Consider the following 25982-nt stretch of genomic DNA (forward strand, 5'->3'; position numbering starts at 1 on the left):
CTCCTCGTGAGACTTGATGAGCTTTTGTCGGCCCACTTCTCCAGCCTGTTGAGGTCCCTCTGGGTGGCAACACGGCCTTCTTCTCCTCAGCTGCTCCTCACAGTTTTGACATCTGGAGGTGCACTTTGCCCCATTATGCAGGTCATTAACGAAGATGTTAAACACCTGTTAGACCATTAGAAAACACATTTGGTCCTTGTTCTGATTAATAGGATTTTTCTTCCTCTTTTGATGGAAAAACCAGAACATTTGTTCCTGAGTCTGAAAGAATCTTAGTCCTGAGCACAAAAGAGGGGGGGGAAAGGAAAAGTGAAGGGGTGGGAGGGAGGGGAAGTGTATGAGACAGATTAGCAAACTGGATTGTAAAGGAGAGAGCAGGATTAGAGGTAGAGCTGAGGTGGAGTGGACAGCAGGACTAGTGTGGGGGCAACAGTGCAGGAGGCTTGTGGCAGGGGGGAGACAAATGAGGAAGGAAATGCAAAGGACAGAGTTGGTAAAGATGTTGGGTTAAAAATAAATAAAAAAAAAAAAGGTAGGTTTAACGCTGAGTAGAGTAAGAGGGTTTTGGGGTCTAGATGGAATTAAATGCTGAGCACAAGGATGGGTAAACAATGTGTTGGCACTGCTGGAAGCTGCCCTTCTGCCATGACCATTTTTTAGGTCACTTTAATCACTGCTTGTGATATGACCTAGTTGGAAGCTGTTGCTGTTACAGAACAGGATGTATGGAGAGTCTCCTCGCTCCGAGCTGAGCAACCAGGAGACAGCTATCGCATCACGTATGTTTCTGTCTCTTTGTCTCTGAGTAGTTTCTGAGGGATACAAAAAAGGCATTTTCTCTGCTGGCTTGAGGAGGAGACATAATTGTAGGAGGAGTTGGATCATTGAGAGAAATGTTGTAGTGATGACTGGGGGAGCATGTCAAAGGATAAAACCTGCTAGAAGGCCTTTCTGTCCTTCCTGCTACTTGGCAACACTAGCCACAAGATGTAGAAGCCCCCTGCACGATGCCAGGAGACAGTTCTGCATTTTTCAAATGTCATAGGGTCATTAATTCCAACTGATAAATAGCAGTTATATTATGTCCTAAAAGTAGCTGTGTATCAATTCAGACTGGAATTTGAAATGTGATTAAGGATGTAAGGGGAGAAAACGGTGAAAGATGCTATGTTTAACATCATATCCTGGTCTATTACTTTTTGCAAAAATATATAAACCAAGTTGTTTTGTCTGAGTTTTAATTAGTATAATTCCTGTTTTTAATCAAAAAAAGGTGTGGGGGTAGGGGCGTTAATTTTACCTGTCCTTAAAGCACATCAAGTAATGATACAAAGATTTTCTCAAGTTTGGTTCCTTCTAGGACTTAAATATATTCATTAAGTCCACAAATGATGACTCCAACTTCATTTAATGTAACTGTGTAAGATGGGTTGGCTTATGGGTTTCTCTTTTCACATTGCAAATCCTTCTTGCTATGTTAGAATTATAATTGCGTTAAGTTTGTGGTTTCGTTGATTCTCAGGTGTCCTAAGGCGCTGAGGAATATTATCTCTGTTCTGAGATGAACTGAGACAACTCTTCCGTTGTCTCTTAGAAAAGCTTCCCTGTGACCTGATGGCAACACTCATGCTAATATGGTCCGGGATATGGTTGGCCTTCTTCACAGCAAGGTCCTGCTGCTTGCCTACGTTCACCTTGTTGTCTACCAGGATCTTCTGGTCTTTTCCTGCAGAACTGCTTCCTGGGCTCTTGTTCCATCCCAGAGGCAGGATTTTGCATTTGCCACTGCTGAGCTGTGGCTCACGTGGTTCCTGTCAGCCGGTTTCTCCAGCCTGATGCAGTGCTTCTGAACAGCAGCTCTGCCTTCCAGCACAGACTGCTCCCCCAGTTTGGCATCCTCCACAAGGTAGCTGAGAGTGCACTCTCTGATAAACCTGATTCTTAATAAATGTGTTACACATTATTGGCCTCGATTTCAGTGCCTTAGGGAAATGTGCTACTAGTTTCCCTGCTGCGCTGAGCTGTAGGTCCATATTTTTATTAGTGCTCCTTTGGCCTCCACTTTGCTTATAGAAGTCTTCTTGCCCTTCACCTCTCCCACTGTTTCCAGCTGCCTCTAAGCATTGGCTTTCCTGACTTCATCCTTGAATTCTTGAGCATGACCGTATATTCCTCTTGTACACCCTATTCCTGTGCCTCTACCTTCTGTGCTTCCATGCTTCTACTTTCTGCATGCTTCCTGTTTTTCCCCCTTCCTCATTTGAGCAGAGTCATGGTTCCCTTGTTCATCCATGCAGTTGCCTGCAGGATCCTGCCCATCAGATTGGTAAGCAAGCTGAAATTTCTTCTGAGATCCAGAGCTGTGATTCCACTGCGTCCCTTGCTTACTTGTTGAGGATTTCAGACTGCAGAATATAATTTTTGCTGCAGCCCAGACTGTCCTCAACCTTCGTTCTTTCATGAGTATTCATTGTTTTTCATGAGGCTGAATGCTTGTCCTAGTCATCTCATTGATAATCTGCATCAGGAAATTGTCGTCAGGATCTTCATGTGATTATTCATGAGAAGGCTTTCATTTCATGAAATGTATAGCTCCAAATTACAGATTAAAGAAGTTTGAATAAGTCTGTGAAGCTACTGGGTAATTAGCCAGACCGAACTGTTTAAAGTTCTCCCACTCTTTATATTAATAGGAGCCACAATATTCCCATGCTGGCTATGAGGGGAAAAATCGATATCAGCAAATGTACATTCATATTGATTTATCTTCCCTTTTGGTTTTCTAATTTAGTAAAGGCTACTAATGCAGCATTACATAAAGATCCTCAGGAGAGTAAAAAGGCTAATAAGATCAGGTATTGCTGTTAGTTCTGTGGAAGTGAACTGACTTTACTGCTCATGTCAACGGCTGAGTTACCCAACGAAGAAGTAACTTAGCACCTGCTTTTGAGTCATGTATCAGTGGGCATTATTCCAGGCAAGTGGACTACAAGGAGCCATCCAAAAGGTGACTTTCTGGAGTGCAGGCCCAGCATCCCGTTAGGATATGGGCCTTAGAGAAGAGAGGCCCAAGGAATCAAACACTAAGATATTTTTTTTCATTCTAGCAAATGTTGTACAACTATATAAATATCCTATTATACACATCTGTTCAGAGCAGTTAGTAACCTTCTTTCAGCTAGATTAGAAATGTTTCTCTGGCCATGTGCTAGTTCTTATGCAAATATTTGTGTGCTTTTCAAGATATTTTTTCATGCATTGTATGAGGAAAAAGGAATGCATTATGAAAACGATCAGTTTGCTTTGCTTGTTCATTGTAAACAAACCAAAGAAAAGCAAATGAAGAAGGGATTTGATATTTTGAGTTGAAAAATTAAGTTTGAGTCTCCCTGAACTCTAGAAAGTTGTTTTGTGGGGAAAAATGTCAACTATACACATATGTATTATATACTTACAGATAAAAATTAGGACATGCTATAGTGCAGACTAGCACATGTTTAAAAGTATGTAAAGCTTCAGGAAAAAAAGCTTCTTAAATTTACAAAGTGTGTACTTAGCACAGTCATATCAGTCTTGTAATGCTATTTCTTGTGCTCAATACTAAATTTCCAGGTATTCAACACTATAACTGAAATATACTCATTTTAATGTTAAAAACACTGAAAGTATATCAAGTTATAGAAGTGAAACAGTATTCACTGTATTACTACTGTACATCATCTATATACACATTCACAATTGGAAGTATTTCCATTTTTATTTTTTATCCCTCTTTGAAGATAGGACATTCATAAGGGTACTGTTGAAAAGTAGGACATTTTCTTATCCTACCAAAGGACAAGGAAAACAGCAGATTACTGAAAAATATGACTGAATTAATTAGGTCATAAAGGCCCAGGCTCATAGAGATATTTAATGTCCCAGAAGAACAGCTGATAATCTGCAAGTGACAAGTCACATTTTCAGGATGACTGTGTAAGTTGAGTTCTGTTTCCCAAACCCTGCATTCCATTTTTTTTTCCAATGTTTAATGAACTTGTCCATCATGATGCCATTCCAAAGTGAGAAACCTTCATCTGCTAGAAATATAAAGGCAAGAAAGGTCTTTGTCACACTAAGCTTGATGGAGAATTCACTGTTGTTACTCGGTTTCATTAGAGGATCACGAAGATCTTAGTTATGGAGAAGGATGACATTTTGATTTGCAGTATCAGAGGCTAGGGTGGCTATCTCCAAACAACCATGTCATAGTTAAAAATAATTGGATACAGACTGCTTTTGCCTGGTCATCCATCAACAGAGACTGTGATGTGATGCCTGCCTGGAGCTATACTAACACTACCTTGGTTCTGTGTGGAGATGCATCTTTTTTGTAGGGGCAGAGATTTTGCTGGAAATATGACCTTTTTGCTCAGTCCTTTGGTTCTAAAGGCAGAGAAGATAAATCAGTATCACAGAAGAAAGGGATTCCTCTGGCCCTGTCAGAAAGTAGTACTTGAACATAATTTAAATATTGTGAGACATAACTCCATGGAAACAGAATTACAAGGTTACTCAGCCAGGCTTAATTCTTGTTTCTTTCATAGAGTCTTTTGGATGTAATTTTCTTGGTATGCATCTCCTAAAACATGCATGCTTTCACCACCCCTAAATTAAAATATATGGAAGGCTATTGCAGCATAGTTTATTAAAATAGCTGAAACACTTCTATTCATAGCACCTATTTTGCCATTTGGAAAACAGGAGTAACTGTTAATAAGTGTAGGTGATTACTCTGTTATGTCAGTCCTAAAGAGAAAACAGGGATAGCACCTGTGCAGAATTTGAGTTATTCTCTTTTGAGCAGAGGAATGGTAGAGATCTGCTGCTGTTTTAGGCTTGCTTCTTAGGTCAGTGACTCTTGGTCTGGGATACATGCCCCATATATTGCTCTTCTTTCATCCTCAGCATATGGAAACCACAACTCTTGTCAAATTAAAATTATATTAAAAAATAAGTTGTATATACGACTGAAGGCCTTGAAATCTGGGCTATTCTGCTTGTTAGATTGGAAGTTCTAGCTCTGAAGCACGTATTACCCATTCTTGCTGGGAGTTTCTAGTATATGAATTTTTGAACGTTGCAGGAAAAAGCACTTTTCAGCCTTCCCTTAGAAATGACTGATTTTTTTTTTTCTACCCTAGAAACTTGCAGAATAAATTCAACCTGAGAAATTTAAATCCAGACGTTTAAAACTTTGCTATCAAAATCTAAAATGAGTGTCTTAAGGTAGTGTTGCCTTCTACTTTTGTTGTGTAGAATTGGCTTATTTTTGAATGAGAATCGAATTATAGGGAGACGCTTTTATGCACTCATCTAAGGTATTACCAAAGTACGAGTATGGATTTTAGTTCTTTTACTACAAGATCTAAAATAATTTCACAAAGATTCTCAGTGAGATGCAGAAATATTACATTCATTTTATTATTTTTTTTTTTTTAAAGTAGGAAAAGAGACACAATTGGTCAATATGAGCGAAGAGGCAAGATAGCTTGGAGGTTGGAGATGAAACAATTTTCCCTTTCTTCCCTGTTAACCTGTGAACTTGCAGTGGTTCCTTCTCAAAGGATCTCCAGAAAAACTTGGTAGTTTCCTATCTGTTTAGGGCTGCTGCATTAGTCACTGAAGTAAATGTGGCTTTGACTTCAGAAAGTTTTGAATTAGGACTCTTACAGTTGCAATATCTTGCTTAGTGACAAGAACCTATGTTGTTTTTTTGTTTTTTTTTTTTTTTTCTCTCCTTAATGTTCCTTTCTAGGTAGTGCTGTTTATGGCCTGCCCAGGAGCCTTGCCAGTGTATCTACAAGTAGTTTAGGATACTGAACTTCTAACATTTTGGCTGGTTAGTACAAGCCCATGAACACCTGTGATGCTTTTTTTGGTCTGGAAAAGCATTTGTCAACACACAGAGTACCTTAAAAATAGTTCTGGGTGTTCCCTAATAGAGGATGCATATGGTGCTCTTTCTTTGATTGGAATCCAATGACTGTATGGTAAAGTTATCAGAGAAAAATCTATATGGAGAGAATCTTTAATGTATTTTGGCCATAGACCTGCATCTTTTAGAAATATTTTTTTAGAAAACAAAACTTGATACTGTTTACCTTTTGCTTTTCTCTCTTATTACAATGATCAGTGCCATTATTCATTTATAATCACTTCTACCTCTTATTTCTTATGTGCTTCTTCATTCCTTGCAGCTTGGTGAAGTTAGTTAACCTCTCTGCAGACACGGATTTGCCTATGTTGGTGAAATACCTCCTAAGAGACTTAAAACATTATCTGTCTGGACATTTTTCTGCTGGTGTTAAATTAACAAGGAAAACTTCCAAGATATTTTCACGATTCAGAAAGGCAGTATTTCACAGAAAAAATAAGCTTTATTGCAAGTATACAACACAGCTTCCCTCACTGAGCTGTTAGTGAATTATTGGAATTTGTGGGGATGCTGTTTTTTTCCAACTCATCCTTAGGTGTCTCCTGAGATTTTTAGGATGTATGTTACTTTGCTGAAAAATCTATTTTTCTGATCATCACTTTTCTAATCTGAGGAAGAGAGACCTACCTGCATGGAGCTTTCCCCTGTCACTGTTTATCCAAATAGCTGGGGAAAGGAATGCAGAGCACAGCAGAGAGAGAGAAGTTGACTTGGTTCAGTGTTACAAGAGGCTGAAAAGCTTGGGGGTGTACCTAGGCAGAGATGCAGTTAGAGAGGAGACATTGAGTGGTTCTTGTTCCCATTTCTGCACGTTTCAATATTAAAATTACCCTGCAGCGAGCAGTCTGTGTTTCCCAGCTTATCCCAGAGGATACCAGCTTCCACTGTGCCTCACAGAGGGAGGAGAAAGGTGCAGAGATGGTGGCCCAAACATCCTCAGTGCCTCTGTGCGCTGGCTGGGGAGGAGAGGGTGGAGGACATGGCAGTAGCTAAGTCAAGGTGTGTCTTGAAACCATTATTTAAGGAAGAAGTTCTCCTTTCTTCAGGGTCCTTTGAATGTGTTTTGAACCCGGAAAGCTAAGTAGGGGTGAAAATGAAAGCTTAAGAAGAAAGTATACAGAAGATACAAACGTCATGGTACTTTAAATAGCGTCAAGTACTGAAGAAACACAAAAATAAAATACATTGAACATTCTTTCTTCTTTTTGGAAAGAGGAGGGATGTCTAGTACATCTCTTTTATTCAAATGCAGTGACTATATTGTAAGATATACTCTGGCTTATCCTCTGGAACTTCAGCAGTTTCCATGTGTTTGGTAAGCTACAAAACAAGAGGAGGTGTCTGTAGTAATGAAGGTCTTAAGTAATTCAGAGGTCATTGATCTTTCTCTGATTACTTAGCGGTAGTTGTCACTTGGGTATTAAGGATGACCACGCTCCACTGCCTCGCTGCTCTGTTTTTAATCGAGTAAATGATTCAGGAGTACCTTCTCTGTACTACTTGTAAGGAACTTCCATGTGTTGGTGCTTCGTAGGCCAAGATTATACCGAGTAAATTCGTGAGTACCCAGTATTTCCCCCCAGCATTTCCGCTTTTAACTCATGGTTCAGTTTGCTTGGCATTGCTTTTTGTTTGTTGCTGTTGTTAATTTTTTTTCCTGTTTGTTTGTTGTTGCTGTTTTTGTCTTTCTCCTTTCAGAGCTGAAGATGGCTTACTTAGGGGAACATGGAGTGGTTTTTTTTGTTGTTTTTTTTTATCCAATATTCTATGACACAGCTGTGCTGGAAGTGGTCCCCTCAGCCTATTCAGGAATCACATGTAACATTCAGAATAAAAAATTATAATATTCAAAATAATGTTCAGAATAAAAATAAATTTAGAATAAAAATTTAGTCCCACCCTTTTTACCTGTGTGATTTCCCATGGGAGATGATAATTTGATTGGTGACGCGTTCATGATGTGAATTTTTATTTTTTCCATGTTCAGTTTTGCCAGCTGTGCAGACCATGACAGGCAAAACACAGTCTTTACTTTTGTCTGAAAGAAGCTGAATTAGTCTTTGGCACTAGTTCTAATTGTTTTAGGTTACAAAACAACTCTTTTCCCTTCTTTTAACCCTATACAAAGGATGGGGCTGCTAGTGTTGCAAAATAATTGAGTCAGAGCCTGTTGCAATCGAAAGATGATTAGTTTCTTGTGTTTATGTGTGCTCTGATGTGAATTAAACCAATCTATTATGTCTGCTTTGTGTTTTTAGGGATGCACGATTTTTATGTGAAACTTGGAAAAGCAGGCACAGTTCACTGATGTTTATTAGTGACCTTGTCTTGTCCTCTGAATTATGGACAGTCTGCTTTGAACAGGGGGAAATGCTACTAGCGGTCATCATGTGGATGTTCGTTTTTTTTGGTAGATGTTTAACCTCTCAAAGGCTCTGCTGCAGTTATAGACCTCAAAAAAAAAAAAAGAGAGAAACTGAGTTATGGGTGTTTAAAGCTGAAATATTTATAGAAGCAGTTTTTATTTAAAAATAGCGTTTGTGCCTGAGAAGATCAGATGTACCACTTCAGTATGAAAAACAAAACCAGATTTTCCTTGATATTATTAATAGAAATTGCATGAAATTTGATAATGTAACTTAGTTAAAAATATTTTCTTCTAGTCTAGGTTTTGGATTGTTTTTGTTGCTAAAGGATATATATATATAAGTACAGATACGTGATTCTTTTTAAACCGTTATAAAATCTGTATACGTTTTTGATTGTGTTTTACAGTTACAGATTAAAAAGACAAATTGTTCAAATTGTTGGCTTAGTGTTTACAAAAGAAGGAAATATGCGGAGTATCAGAACATACACCGTAGATATTAAATCTTTCAAATTAAAACATAGGGAAGTGATATTAGAAAAATAATATTGCTTACTATGGGCAGATGGCATTGCCATCTACCACCAATGAAGTGCTCTAAATTAAGAAGAAAATATGTCTTGGAAATAGATCAAAATTAAAAACTGCATTATTTAAGATAGAAAATTTCCTTGATTGCCTGTAGTTGTTTACATGGGCTTTCAATATTAAGGATAGATTTTGAGAATGGAAAATAACACGAGAAATCCTGAAGTCGTCATAGATTTGAAGTCACTACTTAAGTTGATTAATATTTTAAATGAATAATTGCTAAGCACTGAGGGACTGGCCCAATCCATTTTAAGATAGAACTCTAGGATCAAAAAGGTATCCAACTTTGGGTTGCTGTTCATGAGAGCCGATGTTCAGTAAGTGATGACAGGAACAAAGGTCCGAACTTTGGTATATTCTTCACATGCAGCAGATGTGACGAGCAAGGCTTATACTCCAACAGGAGTTTTTTCATTTTCCCACAATTATCCATTATTAATTTAGTTCAATCCAGATGTGTTGAGGCTTTGTAGCTACCCATGATTAGTGTGCTGCAATCCAGATGTGTATGAAGGCTTCATAGCATAAGGTGCTGCTGAGTCAGGATATTAGAAGTGCTTCCTGACTGAAGCAGTCAGATGCTGATGGGACTGAAGGAGTTGAAAAGAATCCGGTATTTCTCTTTCAAGGATCAGGCAAAGAACGTAACATACTGTGGTTGTTTCCAGTGCAATGAAAGAAACTCCTCATCCTTTGTGAAGTGTCAAATCATGATGGGAAGTAAAGTAGATGACTTGTTGTGAGTTCTGCTTTGGCTTTCCAAACACTGCCTTAGAGCATATTTTGGAGTATAGAAGGGAAGCGCCCTTGGAGCAAAGATCCACAGCCCCAAATAAAAAATTTAAATTGGAATCTGTTTTGAAGAAGGTTTTTGCTCCGCTCTCTTCAGTATTTGAAAATATTCCCAGTATTATGATAGTGTGCTCAGAAAAATTCAGAAGGAAAGAGTGTTTCTAAAACTTTAGGTACCAAGGATGGACACCAAAGCCTATCTGAATACAGAGAAATTCCTGTGTCAGGTTTCCTTAGAATGACAGAGCTCCTTGGCTCTGCAGCCCTATCCTCAAAAAGAGTGAGGCGCAGCGTTTTTGACTAGTCAAGAGAAGGCAGCATGCAACCATTAATATTATCTGATCACATCACACCATCTGGCCCCACCAGCTTGGAAATGATGGCCTGTATTCTGTAGTCACTGCTGACAGGAAACAGCAAATTAATTGGAATTACAACTGTGACTTACCTTTTACCCCTTACTCTTGAATCCCCGTGGTCTGCCATTCATTTTGTCTCTGAAAGACTTAATATTTCTAACAGGATTGTTTGATTAAGCGAGAAGAGAATATTTGTTGTATGCTGGAGCACTAAGTGTATAAAGAACAAAAATTAGTTAAATGCAGATTTTTTTTTTTTAAAAAAAAAACACAAAACAAAAAAACAAACACCCAAGTGTTTGTCTCTTTTTAAACTACGGAATTGAAGAAATGAATTACCCTCTTCTGTGAGGGTCCATTTAACATTTATTCTCAGAGGTAACTTATGGACACAGAGAGGAATGTTAGCAGATAAGAGTACTGCTAGGCAGCCACCTACTCATCTGTTCATTTCCTAACACATAATTGAACCGGTACCCTGGCTTTCTTTGAAAACACGTTTGATCTTACCATCGTACTTATGGTCTTATTATAAGCAATTTTTCCATGATCCCTGCAATTTAGTCTGGTTGAATCTGAACATAAAGAACAAGGTCTTATTCACTATCTTCATAGATGCTGTAAATTAATTAGCCAATGCCTTGCAATGCTTTAAGGAGTTAAAATACTATATAGGCATTATGATTTGGTTTTCCACTCTAGTGTGGTCCAGCTTTTTGTTTCTCTGCTTGCTGTATTACCTGGAATTGTACTCTTGGAAAATAAGCAGTTGAGACTTATTGATCAGGTAAGACTTCAAGTTGGATTTAGGGTGATACCAGGTGTAGTGAAGCTAGTGAGCAGGTTGCATTCTTCTCCTGGAATAAGTACTGAGCCAACAGACCTATATGCTTTGGTTTTCTCTGTGCTGCCTAATGTGCTACCTTTCAACTGTCCCAGACATCTGATAGCTCAATTTATGGTCATCCTAGATCTCACTGAACTTTTTAGTGAAGTTTAGAGGACCAGTCTGATTTCCTGTTTTCATAATTATATTTTGACTAAATTTTTGCAATAGCTAAAGAACTTCACAAGACATTTTCACTTCCAGTCTCAAAGTACCATGCGGTATTAATTCAAAAGGAAGCTTTAACTCAAGTGTCAGTTCTATCTTTATAACTAGTAAAATGATGCTAAACATCTTTTTTGCATGCTTTGAAGTTTTTTTGGATGCAAGGCATTGAGAATATTATTAGTGACTGTATATGATGCTACTGCAGTTGATGGGAATTTCATCTGCAAGAATGAGAAACCAACAACATGGGGAATCACGAGTATGTTCTTACTAGTGCCAGAACATCAGCTCAAGCTGATTGCTCCTTTGTGTCAGTCTTAGGGCAGAAGTGTGATTCATCACTTCCATTTTGCTGAATACTGAAATGCAGATGCATCTTCATGGGTTAGATTTTGCTTCCATTGATGACTAAAAAGGATCCTGATCTCATTTATAATAAAGTAAGCTGGGAGTCACTTGGTAGAACTGATAGACCTACATCAGTGTCATTTTGTGTGAGCTCTTGTCACACTTGACAGCTTCCCTGGAAATAGGTTTGCTCTTGGCAAGCATTTATTTAGTTCCATTGAAAAGTACATGCATTTCCAAGGGATTGGGGAACAAACGTGGATCCTGATTATTATTCTCCAATAAAATATTTGCAAAATAAATTAATTGAACATGTTTAAGCCAAGTGTTCTTCCTGTGTGAGAGTCCAGGCACAGTGTTGCTTTCAGTGAACAATCAGGCTTGACCACCAGCCTGCTTCCATCGTTGGAAGTCTCTTGGTGACTACCTTGTTTTGATGTGTTAGGCCAGTTAAGCTGCAGAAATCTAGCTTAAAAATAGTGGCATGGTTTAAAAGTGATTTTTGAAAACTAGAGTAGCACAGAAGAAAAAAAAAATGTTTATATATGGTTATAGACCTATTTCTGTAGAGCTATTTCTGGTAAACTGAAGTTATCTTATACCCTAGAGTAGCATAAAAGGGAAGATTGATGTAAGTAGACAGTCATTTCTGTCTGTGGTCAGGATGATCTTACTGCCACGTCTTTGGGTCACTAGGTCATACAGCATTTTTTCTTTAGTACTCTTTTTCTATCCACCGATTTTGAGAGCAAAATTTCCTTTCTAGCTTCTTCCTTCTTCAACTAATTGGTGTCTTTCACTTCTAGACATCAGTGAGGCTGCAAAGCAGCAGTACAGTAATGTGCTGCTAAATACAGATGTACAAACTGTGAAATCTGTCAGTCCATCCCTTGGGCACCAGTCTACGCCTGCTCATGTTAGAGCAACAGTCACATGTCTTATTAAATCAGGTACTCTTTGTGCATTCCGTGTACTGTGGATTTGCTCTGTTATAGACTGCGTAAGCTTCACTGTTGTGCTCGTGCTGATAAGTGCTCCTTCCTCAGGCTGCAGGGAAAACCAGCAGCCCCTGTTGTGCGTGGCAGATATTGCCATAAGCACTACAGACTTGAATGGAAGACAAATGGAATCAAAGGGACGTAGCAGTCCCGTAGCATTTAACTATTCATTTTCTATGTCCTCAAACTGTACCAGCCTGGAACGTGCAGGCGATGCTTTTCTTTTGGGATGGACAGACAGCACTGACTCATAGAAAGTTCAGAGCACTGATAACTCCATCTTCCTCCAAAGTTCAAGCTGTGTTTCTGCAGGAGATGGCAGCAGATGATACAGTAATTGTACAAGAGACTCTCCTAGGAGACTGAAAAGGAAGGGAAAAAAGAAAACAAACCACCAAACACACCCTATTTCTGCCCAACAGATGCTCAGTTAAATAACAGAACGATCAAGACTTCTGCATTATGATTACAGATGGAACTGAGATTTTGATGCTTTTGTTCCTTTGATGTAAGAGAAGCACCTTCCAGACTAAAGGAAGATAGTAAGGTCCAGCTGAAAGTGAATGAATGAACCTTGTTTCACTTGTTCTTGTTTCAGAATCACAACAAACCAATAGACACTTCGTACTGATCATGATAAAATAGCAGTGTCTCCTTTTTAAAAAAGGCAGTTTTACCACCTTCACTAAATAAAAAGAGAACAGTTCATGTTGGAAGGGGCCTTGGGAGGTCACCTACTCCAAGCTCCTTTCCAAAGAACCAGCCTGCTCAGGGTTTTATCCAGTTGTCTTTGAAAACTTTCAAGCATAGAGATGCTACAGCCCCTCTGAGAGTCCAGTGTCTGACAGTCCTCAGGGTGAAAAATAGTTTTCTTTCTGCTGGGTTGGACCATGTTGTGTCTTAGTTTATGACTGTTGTCGCTTGTGGCTAGTGTAAAGAGCCTGGCTCTGTGTTACTCTAGAAATCTAGAAAAAGAAACTAAGGAAATGGATAGGGAGGTTTCTTCAGGGCTTTTGTCATTCAGGAGTTAGGCCTGAAATTTTCATCTTGCTTTCACTTGGTCAATCTCCTTCTGAAGTTGGAAGACTCAGACTGCCTCATAAAAGCACAAGTGTATGGGATATAAAGGACATATGGAAAGGAAGCAATAGGAGAAAAAAGGGGGAATTTGACTTTTTTCCCTGCTTTCTTCACAACTTACTCCACGTGCAACTTGAAGCCAGACATTCCACGCACACTCCCTCCCCCTCCAATTTGTAAGAATGCAATAGTAAACTATAGACTATAGTGATACTTATCAGGTTATTGGCTTAATGCTCAAAAACATAAATCAGGATCAAGGTCTGATTTTTTTTTTTTTTTTTTTTTTTTACAAAAATGTAAAAATTTTTTTACACTCCTATTTCTTTTTGATTTAAAAAAATGTAGAAAGGGAAGGAGCATGGACTGGGAAGGAGAGATAAAGGCAAGGAATGAGGTAATGCATGTACAAGTGCATGCTATATATATGATTGGCACAATCTTTTTGTTCTCTTTTTCTATTTTTCTTATGAAAAAAGATCTTATTTTTTTTTTCCCCAAGGTCTAAAAGAAGAAATTAAATAAGGACTGAAAAATTCTATGGTGCTCTGAAAAAGGTTTTGTTATGAGTAATAGCTCCAGCAGCCATAGCTGTTCACGTAGCCTAATCTGAACCCTGCCTATTTTGATACTTTGCAGAATACCGTAGTCTTGATTAGCTGATGAGAAGGCAGTGGGTTTCACCCCATGTAAAACTCTGTTACTATTTAAGTTCCAGCAGAAAGTGGTCTTCCTCTACTTGTTGCTTACTCTCACAAGGAAAGCACTGCTCTTAGATAAAACTGCCTTCTTTTGTGCGTGTGTGTTAGGAACCTGGCCATTCTTGGTCTCATGCAGTTCTTGAGAAGCAACTCAAACTAGTGTACACATCTGATGGCATTATAAAATAACTGAACTCTGAACTATTTATATTAAGGAAATATAAATATTTCCTTCAGACCATGTGGAATTAGTGAGTGAGTGAAGATTTTAGAGAAGAGTTGTTTATTTGTTTCACTTCGTTTGTCTACATGTTTTAGTGAAGATGGGAAGAAACGAAAGAGGAGACATAAATAAACTCTTCTGCTTGCATGCTGGAAGGATCGTTTAAATAATAGTAGAACATTTTTCTCAGCTTCTAAAGTTACAGACTTTTTTTTTTTGAGAAACTGTAAACATAACAAACATCTCTTATGCTATGTTGATTCAAAACCTACCTAACTGTGTTATTCCCCAAATCAAATAATGCTCTCAACTTTGCTGCCTGGCAATCCACCTATTTTACTGCTTCTATTCCATTAGCGTTTCACCGGAGCTAGGGAAGCTTTGGAGGATATACATATACATATATATTCAGGAGACCACCCATTACACATTACTACAAGCATTTGGAATATACTGCAGCAGTCATGGCATTTATAAACAGTGATAGCCACACAATCGATGTAAAATTAAATCCATTTGAATAACTGTTCTGTGCAAGCCCAAATCCATGCTGTTGGGGAGGATTTAATTTATGCAGTGTTCAGGAACCTTTCCAGGATGTCTTTAATATCTCTCCAGCAAGATACACTTTAAAACACTTCGTTTTACACTTTCAGAACTTCTGTAATGCTTTAATAAAGTCCCACTAAATGAGCTTTTGGATGTCCTAGGAGAACAATTAGTTAAGATGAAACCATAATGAAATGTACAGTTATATAGCTGATGATTTAACCAATTCAATTAGGGTCTGTGTTGCATTTGCTTGTGGTGTTTTGATGATGATTTTTATGGAAATAGAGAGAGCTCTTCTGAGCAATCTATTGGAACTAATTTTGTTTTAAAGAATGGTTTGCAAAGAAAGGCTTTTGCTCACTTCAGTGCAAGGTTTAGGTAGTACTGAAATAACCCTGGACTGGCTATAGTCTGTAACCATACAATTCTGGAAAATGGGATTGAAATCTCACAGGGCTGCATATGGGAGATATCTTTAGCTTAGTGTACATGTGAATTGACCACCAAATTTTTATTCAGCTAAGTGTGATTACTGATCATTTAAACAGGTTGCAGTAGGAGATACCTATTTTAGACCAGGTTCAAGATTACATGAGTTAAAGGTGTCGCAGTTGAAACAGAGACTGATTGCTGGGTGAGTTATGATTGTCTCCATTTTGGAAAGAAACAATCTTGAGGGGGGAAAAAACAAAACAAAAACAAAAAATAAACACAGAAGGATACCACAAAGACTGCTGTATAATTGCATTCACTTACAAATTCAGACCTTCAGTATAGAATAGAAAGACCCATTGTGCAAAATAAATTGCTTGACATTGTATGTAAGGTCAATATCACAGTAATCGACTATACTAATGGACTAATCTAATCATTTTCCGTGTAGCTGATACATAAGACCATGCACATCTCCTACATAGACTATTTCATCTCATTAGTGACTACTGAAGATCCTCCAGAATTTTTCAGGATTTCCAAGTCTTACCTTCTGCGAGTTTGTCAACGACTTTCTATGTTTGACAAAGAAGATTTAGGAGTTCCAAAAATTTACTTTTGATGCTAAAAAGAAGGAACGTGGTGTTTTAGCCTGCACCTAAATCCCCCTTCCCTTCCCTCTCAGTTTATAACTCTTATACTTGGAATTGGTTGTACTGTCTAGATGCAATTTCTGCATTGCCTTCTTATTTTGACTTTGTGTGGTTTTCATTGTTTAATAATTAGATCCACAGTGATTTCAAAACACCAACATCCTGTAATCCTTCTAGTCACTGCGAAGTATTCCTCAACAGCTTGTGTAAATTTACTCTTTGAATAATCCACCCCTTCAAAAAAAAATAAGTCCTTCGTATTTGCCGTAGATCTTAGTTTATGTGTGGTACTTGGTTACAAAATACAAGATACAAAATACCCAGGAATACATAGTTTGTAGAACTACATTAGAAAGTGAAGAAAATATTAACATTCTAATCTTTGTTGTGTAAGTAATGACAATTATCTAAGATATCGTTCAAACTGTTGAGGGTCATTTTTTTTCTGGCCCAAGGGTAGGCTGATTGGATTAAAAGCACATCTCTTGTTTGTAGATACTGTTGTAGACATTATTAGGTCATTTCTTTTGTTTAACTGGTGAATTTAGGCTATTATTGATGGTAATTATTTTCCTTTCTCTCTCTAATTTTTTATTTTTAATAGCTAATAATGAACTGCTGAGTTTAAATCTTACTATCTGTATATATCCCAATCTGGATAGACCCAGTGTTTCTCTTTTACAAAGTAGAAGCAGTACAACACTCTTTGTTAAATTCAAGCTTTCCCCTTAAGCTTTTATGGCACAGTTACTAACTGACCTTTTCCATTTTTGAGGAGCAGGGATGACTTCTGTATCAAAATTCTGAGGAGCTGTTAGACCTGCCTTAGTCGCTAATTAGTGCTATGGCCAGATGTCTGTGATGACCATGGCATAATGAATCTAACCTTACAGAGTCATGAAAACTGTCACAAATTCTCAAATCTGAGAAATGCAATGCATTTACATTTTACTTGGGATAAATGTCTCCTGTTGTTTCAGTGTACTTAAGCATTTGTTTGCTGCTACACTTCAAATTGGTCCGTGAATTCATTAAATGCTACCCAGTAATCATTAAAGACTAATCACCTATTTACAATGATAAATGGCAAGTTCTTTCATTCCTGCAATTGGAATTAAAAAATCACCACTGCCAAAACCTACTGAAATCATCTGTATGGGTTACAGCTGAAAACTAAGATAGCTCACATGATTTGAATAAAATCCTACTTTTAGATATCCCACTTATTTTCTAGAACCTTCTGCAGTCTAGAAAATTAAAACCTGCCTAAAGATCCTCAATTTCTACTTATTTTCTACTTACCCCTCTTCTGTGTCTAATGAGAATTTATTCTAATTATTAGCAACTTTCCCATCCAGCTACCAATGTTTTTATTCTTTCCTTTATTCCCCCTTAGGTTTAGTAGTTTCTGTTGTTTACCACTACTAGGCCTTAGACCATACCAATATGCTGATAAACTTTCCTTTAAACATTTTGTTGTTGCTTGTTGACATTTTAATGTACATATAAAAGCTAATGACTAAAACTTCAATATGAAAGATATGGTTAGGTTTTCCAAGTTGCCTTTGAAAATCAATGTTTCTGACTACAAAACATCAAAAAATCCTGTGCATATGGCCCTGTTCCAGATTTTAAGAAATGAAATCATCTACAAATCTTGATCATAAACCTTCCTTTTCTCTTCCATCCCCGTGTGTGTGTATATATATATTATTATTTCTTTTTTTTTCTAGAGGAAATTCCCTGTTTTAGCTAGCTGGTAGTTTCAGAAGGTCTCCAGTTTCCTGATCGCACTTTGAAATACCCCTAGACAAGACTACCAATTGCTTGCATTCCAATTAAAATTAAGCCACTAAAACAAAATTGTCAGATAAATAATATTTTTAGAAATCCACACTCATAAATGTGAATGTGATTTTGAAAAAAGGAAGGTCAGTGTCTTTGGAAAGATTGCACTGAGTTCGTATCCCATCTATTTATACTGGTGATCAAAAAATCCCATCACTTTCAGTGCAAGAAAGTGCTGATTCTTCAGGGAAGCAATCTCTGTTAGTTGGTGGACGTGCAAAACCTTAAACCTGTGTGTGTGTGTGGGGCGGGGGGGGGAGGAATCATGTTCAGCAAGACAGTGGAGATCTCTGGTACTGTTTCTCTGAGCTGGCCCTTCAGATGTGAAATAATCACATTTGTATTGTAAGCCTTAACACTATTTCTGGGGATAAATACACTTCTTTTCTACTCTTGAATCGTTTACCTTCTTATTTTATAATAACAGGCACAACTGCCAAAATAGAGTAAACATATTGCAATTTTGGAGCCTGCATAACTTATGCAGGTCCAATGAAAACCCTAGATCATTTTAAAAGCACTGAGACTGCTGAAAAGAGCCTTTCAAATAATTTTGTAAAAAAAAAAGCAGCTCAATGCAGAGGTGTTATACATTCTTGTTTGTATTCATCCCATTCATTTCATATTCATTCCATAAAGCTTCTAGCCCCAGCTTTAAATATGAGCAAGACAGGAGCTCTTCCTTTTCACTTCAAGATGTTTTTATCCGCAACTTGTTTGGGCAATTTCTGTTCTGAAGATGGATGTGGCTTCTGATGCTGGATTTTGAAGAAGCTGTTGTGCCTAGTGTGCTCTATATATGGCTGGTTAAGAGGGAAGGAGTGCTGCATTGTACACAGAACAAAAAAAAATTCCTCATGTGTGGAATGGCCTGCTGCATGTGAACATCATGACTCTACAAATCATCTCTGACACTTTGTAACTTTAAATAGATATTTCTCAGAAATCTCTGTCTTGGTGCTTTATATGGCCCTTATTCTTATTGTTCTCAATTGCAGAACAATTCTCCTCCTAGCATTCTTGTGGGTCAGAGAACCAGTATCTCTGCTTCACAGCTGGCCTAAGGCCAAACGTGCATTGGATGGCTTCTCCAACCTAGGTGCAGGGGAAGTCCAAGAGCACAGATGCAGGCTGGTGTGAGACACCTTTGTGTCTGATCATTACTCTACCCATCCTACCTCTAAGTCTCTTGGTTGCCTTATCAGGCAAGGACTAAGATCATTCTCTTTGCATGTATACTGAAAGAAGTATTATTTCTTAATTTTTTAAGATCTCTCTCTCACGTGTATACCCGTCTTTGGGCTGGATGTGAGGGATGTGACTGATGAGGGCTAAGCGTGCTTCCCCTTCAGAAGGCCTTAAACCCTTTTTAGAGCATCAGTCCTCCAAAAGCAAAAGGAAAGCTGCTGACTTGCTTAGGCTGTGTGCTCTGCCTTTGGAGTCCTGGCCCCAAACACACCCAGTCAGAAAACTCGGGAATCAGAGGCCGTGCTGGGGAGGGCTGTTGTCTTCTCTGAAGTCTCTGAGCTGTTGCTCTGGCATCTAATTAAATCCTTTCTGCACTATTTCTAGGAAAAAATGGAAAGAAACAAATTTTAGGCCAATTGACTTTTCCCATTTTCTGCAGAGGAAAAAGCCTTGGGTTATCTCCGGTGAGAATTATTATTAAATGTGAATTTCAGTAATATGTTAAGAAAAATCTTACAAGCACCTTTTACTTCAAATGCCTCCTCTTTACCAAACCTGTTTTCATGAACTACTTCTTAGTGTACTTTGACAGTACCAATGCTTTAGGGGAAGGTATGATGTTTGCTGTTATGTCACCTGATTCTCCTTCAGTAGCAGGATCCATCTTAATCCTGAAATTTCGTTCTGCTTCTCCATATAGAAAATTATTTGCATCAGAAATGCTGAGTAAGGAAACCTCAGGTTGTAGTACAATTTTATTTATGCTGAAGAAATTAATGCTAGCTAATATTCTTGTTTCTTGTTCTATTTTTTTTCTGGATTTGATTTTTGGTAACTGGCCCAACTGTGTCCCATTGTGGGAGCTTGGCAGAGAGAGGGAGAAAGACTGGAGAAAAAGATTTGTAGGTGGCAGGGACAGCTTGTGTATGTGGCTGCATACGTATGTGAGCTGGCATAAGGCAAGGCTATGTGGATGTTAACTGTTTAACTAATGCAGTATATAAATCCTTAGCTAGCTGAGAATGTGACCTAAGGAGGGCAAAAATATATATGGATATATTTATATGTATTTACAAGTGCCCCACTGGTGTTTGATTTCTGTGCAAGAGTGATCAGCGTGAACTTGATTACTTCCCCAGAGATTATGTCCATGCAAGGGTGAATCATATAACTCTTGGTTGACTCATGGCTTGAAAAAAATGGAATTAGCACAATTCAAAATGGCAAGAATTCCTGTTCACAAGGAGAAAAATAAAATGTGTATTTACACAGCAAATTTAGATAGGGATGGATTTGCTGTCCTGTAATGGTGAAGGGAGGACTCTCTTTTTTTTTTTAACAAGAAAAAGGCAACCAGAATTGAAAATGAAATCCAATATATTGCTGTTCCACCTCTAGCTGTGATCTTGCCTGATCCTCTAAGTTAAACGGAGTAAGTGCATGTGACATTACGAGAGAAAAACTAGGCAATAGAGGACAGAGGATTTTAATTGCTTGCAGGAACTCTTCCTCCTCCGTCAGAAACAAAGCCGCGTCTCTATGTGCTGTCAATGGTAATGTGTTGTTGCCAAATTACCTTTTGGATACCATGTAAAGGAGAAGTTGTGATGGCCAGTGGTTATTAGGAACAGAAATGGCCTCTTTTTAGGACAAGTGCTTTGGCTGCATCCAGTTCTTGGTAAGTGCTTTCCACCTATTCCCGTTTCTCTTGTAGTTCCAAGTGGATGTGTGTTCTCGCCGCTTTGGCTAGCTGCGTTAGGCATTGCTGTTTTCTATTTTTTTTGAGTTTCATCTGCGAGACAGCTACTTTGAAGTGATGGGGCAAAAAGCTTCACAAAGAGATGGATATTTGATAAATCCCACTGAAGTCCAGTCGTAGGGAAGGTGCTAAGCTCGTTCTTAGGCAACTCTGTTGTAGAGGTATTGCCACCTTTGCGATGCTTGGAGAGAAACGCTCTGTTTCTCGTGTAGGTGGGAGAGGAGACCATGAACAGGGGGAGAACCCCAGTGTCAAGCTGCAGACAGGGTCCTGGGTGCTTGAAGGCTCTGAGAGCTGCTCCCTTGACCCAGAAGGCGATAGCCTGGGCCCTGCAGGTGATGTGACACCCCGGATGGTGACCCCTGGGGGACTTGGAGCGCACTTGGCTTTTTGGGCGGCGAGCCCTGCATCTCTCCTGAACGTGGCACCTCTGATCCCAGCCCCGTTGCCGCAATGGGCCGAGAAGTCCTCTTGGCTCCCTGCGGGGGCTCCAGGCGCGGCGATAGGGATAACGGAGCTCGCTTGGGTGCTTCCAGCGCGGCTTGTGCAAATCCTCCCCTGCTTAATCTCCTCCAACATCTGCGCATCCTCTGGGCATCTCCCCGTGCCCTCCCGCTGCCGCCTGCCGGGGGTCGCGCCGTCCTCGCAGCGGCGCCCGGCAGCGGGGCCGGGGGGGGGCGGTGTCGGTGTCGCCGCCGTGTCGCCGGGTGTCGCCGGGTGTCGCCGCGGCCCCGCTCCCCTCCGCTGTCCCCCGGCTCGCCCCGTGACGTCACGTCTGTGGCGGTGAGCGCGGGCTGCGCGCAATTTTGGGAAGGGGGTGGCGGTGTTTGGGGGGGGGGGGGGCGGTGGTGGTGGTGGCTGCCCGCAGCTGGAACATCTGGAAGCGTTCAGCGCGGCTGTCTGCCGGCGGGAGGCGGCGAGCAGGCAGCGGGGAGGGAGGGAGGGAGGGAGGGGAGGGGAGGGAGGCAGGCAGGGGGAGAGGGAGGGAGGGAGGGAGCGAGGGAGGGAGTAAGGGGCTGGGACTGTGCTCTCTTCCTCTGCAGAAACAGCTCCCTGCCAACACAACGCGCTCAGAATGGCTTTGAAGAGGAGGAGCAGCAGCGTTTGAACATCTCTCTTTTTTTTTTTTTTTTTTTTTTTCTCCCCTCCTCCTTTTCTTACTCTGGTAGTTGGTGGATTTTAAAAAGACATTTAACCCTCAGAGGCTTGTCCTGGATGCTTTCGGGTTTTCTTTTCTTTCTTTCCCCCCCCCTCGCCCCCCCCCCTCTCTCCCGTTTCCCCCCTTCCTGTTCTTTTTTTATGGTTTAACAGCCAGAGGTGCTGTGCTAAATTCTTGGAAGGGGCCCGGATGTACTGAGGATGCATTGCAATTTCACTAAAGGAGGCAGTAGTGGAAAGGATCAGTTTTTGGTGTTTGATGCAATAATGGGAATCAGGTAATAATAAAAGGGGAAATTCTGCAGCTCCATTCTTCCTTGAATTTTACCAAGCCGATTTTCGGAGGGATTAATCTGGACTCGTTTTTAAATGGTCAATGAAAACAAGAGGATGTACATTCCCGAAGAAAACCATCAAGGTAAGCCCGAGATCCATCCACCTCGGAGGCTCCAGCCGCCCATCTCTCCCCTTACCCTTTGTCCGTGATCTTTTTCGCTTCGGCCCCGTTCCCCCCGCCGGCGGCAGGCGCGGGGCGGGCAGAGGACAGCCCTCGCCCCCCGTCCCCCCGCGGCCCCTCGGGGGGCGGCCGTGTCACCGGGCCGAAGAAAAGTTGCTTCCAGGCTCCGCCGTCGTCTCCGGGAGGAGAGGGGCGAGCAGGGGCGGCGGTGAGCCGGGGCCGGAGGCGAAGTGCAGCCGCGGAGCCCCTCGCCCCGCCGCGCCGGGGGAAGGCGAACTCGGGGCGCAGCCGTCGGGGTCCGGCTTCCCGAGGAGCCCTTCCCTGCTCTCACGCCGCGTCTAATCCCTGGCCCGAAAGGGGAGGGGAAGGGGGAATTATCTCCTCGGCCGCATCCACCGGCACGTAGCGGCAGGATGGGGATGGGAGTTGGGCTCTGCTCGCCCGGCTCCGCTCAGCGCCGCCCGCATCATGGACCCCGACCCGCGCCGCCGCTCCTCGGCACCGTCGCCGGCTATTCCCCGTAGTACAACTTTGTTTGTCCAAACTCCGGGAGCCTCCCCGCCACCCTCCTCCGCCCAACCTCGACCTGCTGTTCCTGAAGTTATTTTTATCCCGCTAGCTACCTGCGTGCCCTCGCCCCCTCCCCTCTCCGCCAGCCCTGCCCGCACACCCACGGCGGTGTTGCGGAGCCGCCAGAGCCATCTCCTCCCCTCCCTCCAGACGGAATGGGGCGCCGGGCCCCCACCCCATCCCATCGAGCCCCCCTCATCCCATAGGGACCCCCCCCTCCGCGGCCAGCTGCCCCCTCGCCGCCCCCGGCCCTCCCCTCCAGGGCAGCCTCTCCCCGCCGCCGGGGCCACCTCGGCTGCCCGCGAACGAGACCGTGTCCCCCCCCCCAGTTAAATAGAGATTAAAACGAAAAACCCCATGCCCGGCACTCCCACCATAGCCGCTCTATGGCTAGGAGGTGGGAGGGGAAAGGAGGAAGCGGCCCCCGATGCAGAGTGCTCCTGCCAGGCGGGAGCAAGCCCGCAGCACATGCAGCCGCCACCGGGCTGCTCCTCCCGGACCGGAGCTGATAAAGTGGACGAAGAGCTCAGCCTCCATAGCGATATGCCAACGCTATGGCAACCCAAATTCTGCTCCCTCCTTATCAGCTGCAGTGATTATATAATTGGAGGAACAGTTTTGCATCTGTCTCTTGATGCGGATTGTCATTTCTGCCAGGTGAAAGGGCAACTTCCAAAGCAAACAAAATCAGCCAGGTGGAAGAAAGTTCTGTTTCCTGGTGGTGCTCAGGCTGCCATGTATTTACAATCTATTTTTGTTTTGTGCAAACAGCGCTTGAAAGGTTAAATTGATCAGCAGTCAGGAAAACCTGGTGGCAAGGAGATCAGAGCAAGCCAATCAGGATGTGGAATGGAGTAATTAAAGCAGCCACAGATTTCCACTTGCAAGGTGGAGATCAAAAAGATGAGCAGAAGGCAAGCCTAGGTCTGTGGTGCTGGTCTGCTCCTCGTATATGAGGGGGAGGAGTGATTTAAGATTAGTGTCTCACTCGTGCATCCTTCTCAGTTGCTGGCAGCAGGATCAATGTTCCAGGTACTACTGATGCAAGACAATTTTGTGTCTGTTCTTCAACTGTGAGCGACATGGCTAGGCCTCCGCCAGCCATTGCTTTCTGCACATGCCTGTTTGTAGCTAACTGCTTATCAGGCTACCTGGGCAGCCTGATGCTCACGGGTCTGTACTGCAGGGGGGCAAGCCAACAGTGGCTTCCCTAAAATAAATAAGATGTACTACAGACCATTAGTTAGAAGGTGAGGGCTGCAGGGAGGAGGCTTGAAAATGCTTTGTTGACTCCTCAACTGCCAATATGGGTAGGCTTGTCATATACTTGTTTTGCACTTTTTTGGATGCCACTTAGTACACTGGAAATCTATTACACAAAAGTAAGATTATTTTTTTTTTTTGATGCTAAAATATGAGTCTGCTGTGTTCTCAGTGCAGTATCATGTTACACAAAGAACAGGGACCTTGCTAGTGTTATTTGTTGATGCTGAGATACTTTTCAACGTTTATTTTTGCTGCACAATGGAATATGTTTTGATAATGATTAATTATTCATTATTACCACAGAGTATGTGTTTATCTAGAAAATGTTAAAAACAAAACCCCCCAAAAATCCCACCCACCAAACCCAGAAAAAGCTTTCAAAACTAACTACATCACATTTAATGCACATGTGGGACTTGGTGTAATCCTAGATGGGCGTCTTTAATGCACTCCCTCATAATATTTTGAAAAACCTGCTCCCGCGATTGAAAATGGAAAATCGGTCTGCAAAATCACGTTTCCCAGCCCTCCCGAGGGAGGGAACAGCATGAGTCAACCTGGCCCTCGGTGGCGCGAGTTTGAACCTCAGCCGTCCAGCTCGTCTCCAGCACCTAGCTACAGCCCTCTGCTCTCTCTTCCAATCTTTCCTGGGGCGGGGGGAGGCCGGCCCTGCTTTCGGGATTTTAGGGGTGCGGGCCCCGGGGCTCTGCCTCCCCCAGGAGGTGGCGGTGCGGGGCCGCGGAGCCGGCCGGGAGCCCCGCGGCGGCTGCCCGGAGGCGCGGCGGGCTCCGGGGTGCCGGCTCCCGGCTGCCGGGCGGCGTTTTTTTGGCACGGGGCCCCGGAGCGATGGTGGTGGAGGGCTCGGCCGGTCCCTCCAGCCACCCTGCTCCCAGCCGAGCTACCCCTTCCTTCAGTTTCAGCGGATGCCTCGAGGCTTTGGCCTTATGGCGTATTTCGAACAGCTTGCTACCTGCTGCTTGGGAAAAGGGCCCCCCCGGGGGTTTCTCGGCCGTAATTAGGTCTTCTCGCAACCTCCTTTCCTAACCCGCACGTATTTTGTTCTTGAAGTCTTCCTCTGTAAGACGCTCTCTTTGCAGTCCTCGTATCTTCCTAATTTTACAGATACGGGGCTAATTAGCATTCCCTTTATTTGTCAGAAGCCTGTTGATAGCGAGAGGGTCAAGTCACAAGCGTGCTTCCTAATGTGTTTTCTGACCTAAAGTGAGGGTCAAAACCATAAATATTCCCCTTAACTTTGCAGGTATAAATACACAGATGATTATGTACACTTCACTGCTGACTTCAGTTTAAGGGAAGAAATCTGTCTCATGCTGTGCTAGAAGACAAAACCCTTGTAGATGCAATTTATTGGATGTTTGCTGCAATTTTATACTTTATTTTCAAAATGCCAGTTCTATTTCCTGTATTTTTCTGGGGCAGTTCTTGGACATGTACGAGAAACCGTGCTCTTTCCACGGTGACAAAGTCACCAGGTTGGCAAACTGAGTCTTCAGTTCTGAGTATTTGTATTGTCCTCTCGTTTTGCTGTAAAGATTTGTCACATTAGGCAGTAGTTGTGGGGCATAAAGTGTCCTGGGAATTGATTTG

At 41.6% G+C, this 25982-nt stretch overlaps 1 protein-coding gene across 45 annotated transcripts in view; it reads left to right on the forward strand.

Moving 5' to 3' along the window:
• CACNA1C (calcium voltage-gated channel subunit alpha1 C) overlaps window positions 1–25982 on the forward strand; it is a 476569-nt gene that overhangs the window by 19954 nt on the left and 430633 nt on the right. Inside the window, exon 1 of one of the 45 annotated variants that reach the window (XM_072039916.1) lies at window positions 21895–22499. The exons of 43 other annotated variants lie outside the window; for them this stretch is intronic. In XM_072039916.1, coding sequence (XP_071896017.1) covers window positions 22451–22499 — 49 coding nt within the window. In that variant the 5' untranslated portion in view covers window positions 21895–22450. Of the gene's footprint in view, window positions 1–21894; window positions 22500–24005; window positions 24141–25982 lie in introns of those variants that run through there. One more of the 45 variants, XM_072039972.1, reaches the window with a different exon arrangement.

The sequence above is a fragment of the Anas platyrhynchos genome, chromosome 1, assembly GCF_047663525.1.
Source record: "Anas platyrhynchos isolate ZD024472 breed Pekin duck chromosome 1, IASCAAS_PekinDuck_T2T, whole genome shotgun sequence".
NCBI lineage: Eukaryota > Metazoa > Chordata > Aves > Anseriformes > Anatidae > Anas > Anas platyrhynchos.